The sequence below is a fragment of the Neltuma alba genome, unplaced genomic scaffold (assembly GCF_004799145.2).
Source record: "Neltuma alba isolate B1F8T4 unplaced genomic scaffold, ASM479914v2 tig00006401_pilon, whole genome shotgun sequence".
Lineage (NCBI taxonomy): Eukaryota > Viridiplantae > Streptophyta > Magnoliopsida > Fabales > Fabaceae > Neltuma > Neltuma alba.
The window spans coordinates 151,748-161,423 of NW_021634452.1; the positions used below are offsets into that span (position 1 = coordinate 151,748).

At 34.6% G+C, this 9,676-nt stretch overlaps 1 protein-coding gene across 1 annotated transcript; it reads right to left on the reverse strand.

Moving 5' to 3' along the window:
• Nucleotides 1-3,855: 3,855 nt before the first annotated feature.
• Nucleotides 3,856-9,418, reverse strand: LOC114750278 (ethylene response sensor 1). The gene is made up of 6 exons (XM_028938852.1): nucleotides 9,146-9,418; nucleotides 6,510-7,438; nucleotides 5,478-5,846; nucleotides 5,009-5,275; nucleotides 4,642-4,769; nucleotides 3,856-4,442 (listed from the first exon to the last, which is right to left on the reverse strand). The coding sequence occupies exons 2-6, from the start codon at nucleotides 7,416-7,418 to the stop codon at nucleotides 4,202-4,204; spliced, it is 1,914 nt and encodes a 637-aa protein (XP_028794685.1). The 5' UTR covers nucleotides 7,419-7,438; nucleotides 9,146-9,418; the 3' UTR covers nucleotides 3,856-4,201.
• Between the last annotated feature and the right edge of the window lie 258 nt (nucleotides 9,419-9,676).

The following is a 9,676-nucleotide window of genomic DNA, read 5'->3' on the forward strand; positions in this document are numbered from 1 at the left end:
CTTTCGACTTACATAATGCCGCACCTCACCTCCTCTGAACCTTCGACTTATGCAGAAACCAAAACCACTAAAATGAAAAAAAAAAAAAAAAAAAATGCCATAGTAATGCTAGGAGGATGAAAAGAGTCAAATAATTTCAAAAAAAAAAAATACTTACACTTTTGAACTAGCACATTTTCCTTACCTTCAAACCAGCGTTGTGCATGTTCTCCATTTTTTCCTTTCCTCCTGACTTCATCTGATGTAAGTGAATGTGGTGCCCACGTTTTGCACTTGATAAGGGCAATTTGGTCATTACATTTAACTTGAAAATCCCAATTTGGTCTATAGTGATGAAAATGGGATTTCTCTTATTCAAGTGATGATTTGGGGTTCTCCAAGTTTATATGTCATTTTTGTCTCATTGAAAATTTGATATGTTGATTGAAAAACATCACTACACCTCTCGCCAGCAGCTAACCACTAGCTATGAAAACTCATATTTGATTTAGCCTTGCAAAGAAAAGTATTGTGTTTGATTGCAAATATATATTTTATAAGAGTACATAGTCCAACAAATATAATACGTTAATGAAGCACAACTTTTTTGTGTATACTGTAACACCCGAAGGAAGAGCAGAAAAGAAAATTGATAAAATTATTTAAAGTCTAAATAAAAGAGGAAAAATTATGGACTATTAATTTTAAGGGCTTAGAAATTTTATGGAAAACTTTATTTCCCCAGGAATGACTTAAATAATCTTAAACTTAATTTTCAAAACATTATGATTGAAGAAGAAGGATGATAGAAGAAGCAAGAATGCTTGCTTATATATTATACATACTTATTTTATTTATATACACACACACACACACACACACACACGTTATATGTGAATATAGCTTTTAGGAAAGTTGTATTTACGTGCGTGTGTGTGTGTGTTTCCCTTCGTAAGGAGGAAGAAGCTAACAGTTGGAGACAAGTAAGCGTCATTAATGGAGATGTCATACATATAAGTGTTAGTTTATAATTATATTACATTTAGCTTATTATATAACTGTGTATGCTCAATAGTTCGAGCTAGAATTTTGGGCAGTAGATTTTAAATCCTGTAGGTTATTATGAATTTAAACTCATTTAGGGGATAGTTATAGGCAATGAGGGTTGGTTCAATTGATGTTATACTTGAGACAAGTCTTAAGATAATTTTACCAATTTTGAGAAAAAGAGGTAAATCAAATACTTGAGCTACTAACCAAGTTATATTGAAAGTTAGTTTTCAAAAAGTTTAAATTTTTTTTTTAGAAAATTACATCCCTGTCAAAGTATAAAACCCTGTGTTTTGGAGAAGTTTTAAAAAGTAATTTTTATATTTTCAAAGATCAAACTTGGCTTAGTGGTTCGATATAGTTAAAATAACCCTATTTATTATCAACTTCATGAAAAAGTATGATAACTCCCTGTTTTGAAACTTTTCTATGTTAAATAAATATTCTATCTTGTTAAATCAGGTTTGAAAGCAATAGGATAATGATTTAACGGAGATAATAAAATAGAACCTGAACTTGGACCTCACGATTGTTCACCCTTTATCCTCACCTGTGCCTGACTTCAACTAGCTAGCTACTCACTTTTTAAATTGAATATGATGATATATGAAAAATAATTGTATTATTGTTGTTGATACTATAATAAAGAAATAATTATTCAATTATTAAATTCATTCGCATTTGGATTTATAATAATAAGGTGGGAGTGGCATACTACTAGTTGTTACAGATGGATGAAAAAAATCATCATTTGTATCGAAACTGCATATTGATAAAAACTTTCTTGAGTTTCGTTTGGAATCAACGATTAAAAATATTTATAAATATATTTTACGTAAATCGAGACAAATAATTGTATTATTGATCTTGATACCCAATCCTAGTTGATGAAATGAAGGCGGCTGGGAATCATACGTCTTGCATTTTATTTTTGTTGTTTATTTTTTGATACACTTTTTTTTGTTTTTTGTTTTAATTTGCTTCTATTGGTCATAGTTTTCCTTTTTAGTACTATCTCCGAACCTTAATATATATAATATTTATTTAATTAATTTAAATAGATTAAGAAAATTACTTAAATTAATTATTTGTCAAAAATATGTGTTTGTTTTTCTAATATTCTCTCTTAAATAATTTGCCTTGAAACTACCCCTCAATGCAAACTTTCTTAATATGTGAAATTAAGAAGGATAGTTTAGACAAAAAATGATATGTAGAAGAAACAAAATAAATTGAGATTTTATATTTAAAATTAATTTTAATCCCCAGCTAATTTTTATATTAGAAACCGGTAGTAGCTAGTCTCTGGTTTATACTTCAGTTTTGTTTCTCTCTGATTTTGCTATGCTCCATGTTGAGCAATGAATGCTTCTTTTTTTTTTTTTTTTTTATTATTATTATTAACAACTACTACCTCTGGTTCTTAATATAAGATCTCGTTTGACTTTTATTTTGGTTCTAAATATAAGACCCTAATCTACTTTGTCTTTCATATTTATACATTTTTTTCTAAATTAGCCCTTCTAACAATGATAGTTCTAGTCAATACACTTGATTAGTAAGAATATTTTAGTAAAGACAACACCTATTTAGGACAAATAACTAACTCAACTTACTTTCTTAATCTCCTCAAATTAGTCAACTGGCTTTTATAATTTAGAAGTGAAAATAGTAGTGTCCAATGCCTTTTCTAAATCTCATTATTAGGTATCCGAACAAACCATTAATCCAAGTCGCGCGCGTTGGACCACAATAAGGGGCACCTACCTCGCTACCTCCAAGTAATTATGGCGCCTGCATATCTAGTCCTCCAACATGGTTTGTGCTGAGAAATGAAATCGTTGCAGGTTTTAAGCCGAGAGAAAGAGAGAGAGAGAACCAAACCTGGCACCCGGCTCACTAGTTTCCTGATCAAACAGGCCAATTTGGTTCCCTTTTTGGTTCACCGGAATTAAATTGCCCCTGATTCCTAAAATTACAAAACTTTTATTCAACAATTTCTGATCACACAATAACTATACTTTTGGCTGCACAGGTCAAGTTTCACGAGAAATTTCTTTTGCCTCACGAGCTAAGATTGAAGCCTTCAAAAGTTTAAACAATTAAATTTCAAATGATGTCATTGTTTAGAAAGTAGAATGTGGAGTATTTTCGTTACTTCAACCAATTCAGAAAACTCTTCCCCCCCCCCCCCCCCACCCACGATTCAGAAAATTCTGACCCACTAGATGTGAGTGATTTTCCTTGATCGCTGAATAATAAGCTTGTTCAATTCAGAGTTATAAAAAAAAAAACAGAAAAAAATTCATTATTTACTTATTATAATTTTGACTCAATTAAAACTCAATTTATGAATTTTAACTCGATATAATATAATGTTTACAATTTGAACTGGATTAAACCTCATTTCTGAAAAACAAAACTATAAGGACTAAAATTATTTCTAAAATGTGATGAAACTAATATTTTAAATGATCAAAATTATAGAGACTATATTGCATCGAATTAATTGAAACTATAAAAATTAAGCTTTTCTAAATCAAAATTTTAAGGACTGGACTTTCAGTGAGTCAATTATACAAACAACATGATTAATTTAAAAGACTGATATTTTTTCCCTCAATTTCCAAGGTCAAAACTATTCAAACTGTTTTGTGCATTTCATACAACTAGTACATGCAAAGAATTTAATAGAAAACACTTATATGATACTCATGCCCACTTTTTTCCCCCTAAAGAAACACGATTTTTCCCATTCTTTCCCTCACTTTTTTTTCCCTTAACCATGCAATTGACCTAGCGGTTGGCAATGTAGAAAAACATAAATGTCCTTCCCAAAACCAAATCCTCACTGCTCATCATTTAATCCTTTGAATTACATTTCATATCCTCAATTGAATCGTTCAGTTACTCAAATATCATCTCACAACGCAACCTTTTGCGGTTGCGGCAAGAAACAGCAATACAATAGCCCATAGATTGGAACGGATCATTGATCCTCTTACTCTAAATCACATAATAACTTATATGAAGCTAATTTCAGGACTATAAGAAACGCCTGAGACAGCATTTCTAGTCTACATTTGCAAGCTGCAAATTTAGCTCTCACCTGCAAAATGAAACTTGGTTTCAGAATGGAATCAAAATCCAAATCACCTAGCGTTTTTGGCCGCTACAGGCTCCTTTGATAGCGTCGGTTAGGAAAGCCTGGCTCATCGTTGTCTTTGACAAAGGGTTTATATCCAGTGAGGTTTCCACTTCCACTATATGGTTGGATTCTATCCGCAGGTTGTTGACCAGATGAATCTGGATTGTTGCCGCAGATCCCAAGTTTAACAATGAACGTAGTTGTGCTTCCTTTATCAAGGCCCTCACTGTCGATCCATATGTGGCCTCCCATGAGATTTACAAATCTGATTCAATTTAAAAGTAAGTCAAAAACTAAAACAAGTTGATATGTAAGGAATTATGTATCCGCAGAGGATAGACGCAAGTATGGTATTGTACTAGGCGATGAACATCATGAAATAGTCTGGCGATGAACATCATGAAATAGTCTTGCAATTTACAAAATCAAGCTTTTTGCATAAAGAGAGACAGTTTAGCATCTACCTCTTGCAAATGGCAAGCCCAAGGCCTGCACCACTGCTAGGCGGAGCAGGTCCACTTCGAGATTGAGCAAACTTGGTAAAAAGATGTGGAATGTCTTGTGAGAGAATGCCGCATCCAGAATCCTTGACCTGCATAAACAAGTAACGTAACTAATCATATTCATTGGATATTGACAAAATCAACAAGCTAAATGTCTCTTGGTTTAGGCCTTGCTCATCTGGGCAGCAATGCTCTAATAAATGGCCCATTAGATTATTATGATATAAAAAGCACTACAATATATGGCCATAACATAGATCAAGATGGTACAGAAATTAATTATGCAAGAGCCAAGATGATTTAGATAATCAGATGGTTCAGTCTTAACCTGTATGCGTATGTAGATATGACCATCACTTGATGTTGGATAAAACTCAGGAGATCGCCAATCCTGTGAAGATTCTGGTTTTGCAACAGATGCTCTCACAGAAACATAGCCCTCCTTAGTAAATTTGACCGCATTACCGACAACATTTAAGAGGATTTGCGCAAGCCTTTTCTCATCACCAATGACATACATAGGCAGATCAGGCGCCAAAATCAGTGACATAAACAACTTCTTTACAGATGCTATAGGCTTTATCATATTGATAACCTGCATTTAGGGGATCACAAAATGAATACATGTATAAGATTCATTCAAGGAAAATATTTTTCAGGAGTATTATCAAAAAAGCCACTGCCAGTAGGAGGCAAGAATCAGAACTCCCTCACTCACCAATGATGGAGAATTGGATTACCAATATGCAATAGCTCAATCTTTCAAGAAACTGAAGCAGAAAACTAATGGTAATTACCTCTCCCAAAACCCCGTGAAGATTGAGTTTTCCCATTTCTAATTCAAGGCTACCATCTTCCAGTCTAGAAAGATCTAGAACATCATTAATAAGTGTTGCCAATACATTGCTACTCTTCAATACTGTTTCTATCATAACCCTTTGCTCTGGAGTCAGTTCTGTCTCTAGGAGAAGTGATGACAGCGCTATAATTGCATGCATTGGTGTCCTCATTTCATGATTCATGACAGAAAGGAAATCATTGCGAGCATGGATTGCCATCTCTGCTTCCCGCCGAGCTAAATCTAAAGCAACATTCTGTTCCATGAGTTGATCACGGGCTCTCATAGACTCCTCCAAAATAGCAGCATGTGAAAGGGCAACTGCTACCTATTTAAAAACTGAAAATAAGTTCAGCTTGTAGAGGAATATATGGTTTTACAAGACTTGAAAGAGTGAGTCAAAATTTTATAATAGTGATGCTACAAAAGCAATTTACAAACAGTAGGGCACAGGTAGTTGAACAACATCACAAATGTTTAATAACTAAATATCCTGGGAAGAACACAATTGAATAAACAGTATGTTGTCAAAGAAACCAGGCAGAAGAAACTAGTTTTAAAAAATGAATAAATAAACAGAGGGGGGGCCTGCACAATGTGCCCTTTTCCAAGGTGGGGAGGGGAGTATTTGAAGCTATCACTTATTGAACTTGTATAAAAATCTAGCCCTCTCGATACATTTTTTCAAAAGTAACCATGTGTTTATTTTCAGTTGTTCAAATTCTACAAACACGTCTTTACTAAATTTAATAAGTCTGATCAGTCTAGTTTCTATCTGAAATCAAAATGAGATTAAAATATTGTGCTGTTTTAGCTCAAGGCAAGCACAATGGTTCGTATTTCATAGCCATTTTGTAATCCTCATATTCTTCAGCCCAAGCAAGGAAGCAAAAATTATAAAAATATCAAAATAGTACATGAAAAAAAAAAAGAACAAATAACAACAGAATAATAAATTGTAGCCAATAAGAGAAGGGAGATTTCAAAGAACCTGATCTGCAACAACATCAACCAGTTCCAACTCATGATCTCGCCATTTTCGAGCACCATCAGGAGGGAGGATCAAAACCATGATTGCATAACTTCTGGCAGAAACATCAGGCCAATCATTAATCTGAAAATTTGAGAGATGCAAGAGAGGAACCCTAACAGCAACAGCTTCAGGTGGTACATATCTTCCAACAGGAGGTATGATTCTAGCCAGTGGACTGGTATGTGGTATTCGTATTGCTCGAGGGCTATTGAAAACATCATTTACAAAAGGTAGGTTAGTTGGCATAGAAGATCCAACTTGTGCTTGGTAGTTTAATGCATGGGAAAGCTGCAGATTCAGACCATTTCTTGATGGCATCCAGAGCGCACACTCCTCTAAGCCCAAAGTCCTACCCAACTCAACAAGAGTAGTCTTCAGAATAGTATGCCGGTCAAGAGTGCTCCTAATCTCATGTGTCAACATTCTAACATGCCTTCCAGTTTCTTCTTGTGTAAGAATGAGTCCCATCTCCCTGTCGAGTTCCTCAGCCTTGTGCTTAAGAATCAGCTCACGAGTTTTCACACTCAGCAGATCGGGAATAATGTGGACAAGCATTAGTGCAGTTGCACAAGACACAATAGCACATGAGACTTTTGCTACAGTCATCACCAAGGCAACAGCTTTAGAGTGCATTGAGAATGTCCACAAGTTTATGAAATGTGTTGCTCCACAAAGAACAATAAAAGCACCAAACTGCATAAGCACCCATCTATATGGAAAGAATGCAGACTTGTGCACAAAATAGATCAGTTCCACAGGAATTGAGAAGTATGCAAGGGCAATCAGGAAGTCTGAGATGTATTGATATTTCATAAGAAGTTCATCTTGGGGCCACTGTGTCTCAATGCAATCACAAGACTCCATCATAAAACAAACAAATGAATGATCTGGCAATACCAAAAGATGGGTTATAGCAGAATAATCATCACCCCCAAAAAAGAAAAAAGAAAAGGAACACACTCGAAAAAGTTAAGGAGAACAAGTCCGGGGGCAGAAAATATTAGTTCATAAACTAGCATTTAATTGAATGACCCCAATCTAAGCATTCAATTTGCACCAGTGGTGGTTAGCCATAATTTGAAGGATCCAAACAATCAGTAATAGATATCCCGAAAAGCAATGCATTCAGAAGCCAAACAAAGCTTTCACATAATACAAACTCCTTCTCAAGTCAAAACTTCAAAATTTGCAAATAAAGACATGTACTCCTCTAGTCCTATTTATAATGCACTTCCAACATGTTTCACACAGACTAAAAAAAACCTTAAACTGCATTAACTCTTCATTAAAATATAGCAATTTTCCAACTTTACCCCTATGTAATATATACACCTTAAAAAAAATAATTATTTACACTATAGTAAATGAAGGACAATGTAGTACATTCATGGTAAAAATTTGATGAAGTAACTTATAAATAGGACCAAAAAGACCCTTCTCTCTCTACCCTATAAGTAAGACAAGAGGAGTATGTTGCACATAGTAAACTTTGATGCTTGCCAATTGATATTTTCACAAAATAGAAACCATCTGACAAAAACCTTGATATTACTGTCCTTCACAAGTAAAAGTCTTATTACGTTCATAAGAACGACAGCTAAAGATTGAACGCTCAAAAGCTTAAACTATCAAGCACAAGTCAGCTAACAATTGTACTCTAATTTCTAAGATCCCCAGTTTAGTGCGCACAAGCACACGTCCCTAGTGCTGAAATTTCATATTTTAAATTGATAATGTAGAATGATGGTGGCAAGAGTCAAATTCCTGAAAATTTGACTATCAAGGCTCTAAAGATCATATGGAAGACTGGTACATTTGAAGAGCTTAATCCCATGCAACACACGAGGTGATTACTTGTTCCATGAAAATCAACTTAAAATCCCTAAGACTCTAGTTACCCAAACCACTTATAATGAAATCGTCCCTAGTTACTCATAAATATTCTAAAAGGGACCAGTTAAGCTAAATATGGATAAAATCACCAAGCCGCAATGTAACAGAACCCGCTTATTGCTCACCCAACATTCCGGTCATCCAACCCCTAATTTACTTCCAAACAGTCAAAGAAATAAATAACGCATGAAAAAGGGGGGAATCAAACAGTGCAGAACAACCAAACAATCACACCCCAACAAAAACGAAAATAAAATAGAATAAAGTAAACATAAAACAGTGTTCTAGCTAATTGACGCAGGAAATGAATTCCAGAAATTCCATAAACGATTTAAGAAATCAAATGTTCAACCAAAATAATTAAAAAGAAAAAAAAAAGCATCTCAGAATGAACCAACATTCCAGATCGCAGTTACAAAACATGGGAGAAAGGCATAGAAGAGGAAGTAGAACTATTGCCTTCACTTTTAAAAGGAGGGTTTTGCTGGGAGCGAGGCCATAAAACCACGGAAATGATACTACCACTTTGCTAGCTAGTGACCATCTGCTATTACTAATGGTCGAACGAAGTCTTCAAATGTCCTAATGAATCATGCATCGATCAAGAAGAACGCGACCCATCAAAAACAAAATAAACAAACCAAAGCTACTCATAGATGGATCCTTAGCCAAATTCGGAAATGGTGGCGAATTAACATTACCAAGCAGAAGCAATCGAGGAGCAGATCAGCTAAGGAGGAACGTTTGCATGATAGAAGAAACCCATTTGGATAGGAGGATGCGTCCTTCCATCAGGAGAAGGACAAAGAAGAAGAGGAAGAAGTTGCAGGGGGAAGGATTGGCGAGAAGTGCAGAGGGAGAAGCAAAAGCATCACGTACTGTGATGGCGACTCACTGTTCCTCCACCATTGATGCGTGGCGCGTGTTTGCACGTCCCACTCCGTCTCCCCGTTTTCATTTATTTCTCCTCCTTTAGTTATGATTTTCCACCTTTTTTCCCTCTTTATTCCCATGAGCTGCTGAACTTTTCTGACTAAAAAATCTCATTGTCAAAAATAGATAAACGTGGAGAGACTAAAAATCTCATAGTCAAAAATAGATCAACTTGTTCAGCTCAAAAAAAGAAGAAGATAAATATGGAGATAAAAAGTGATTATGATCTTATATTTTTTTGAAGTAAATTAAATTTTTAATTATTTTTTATATTAAGAATTGAAGGTAGAATATCAATA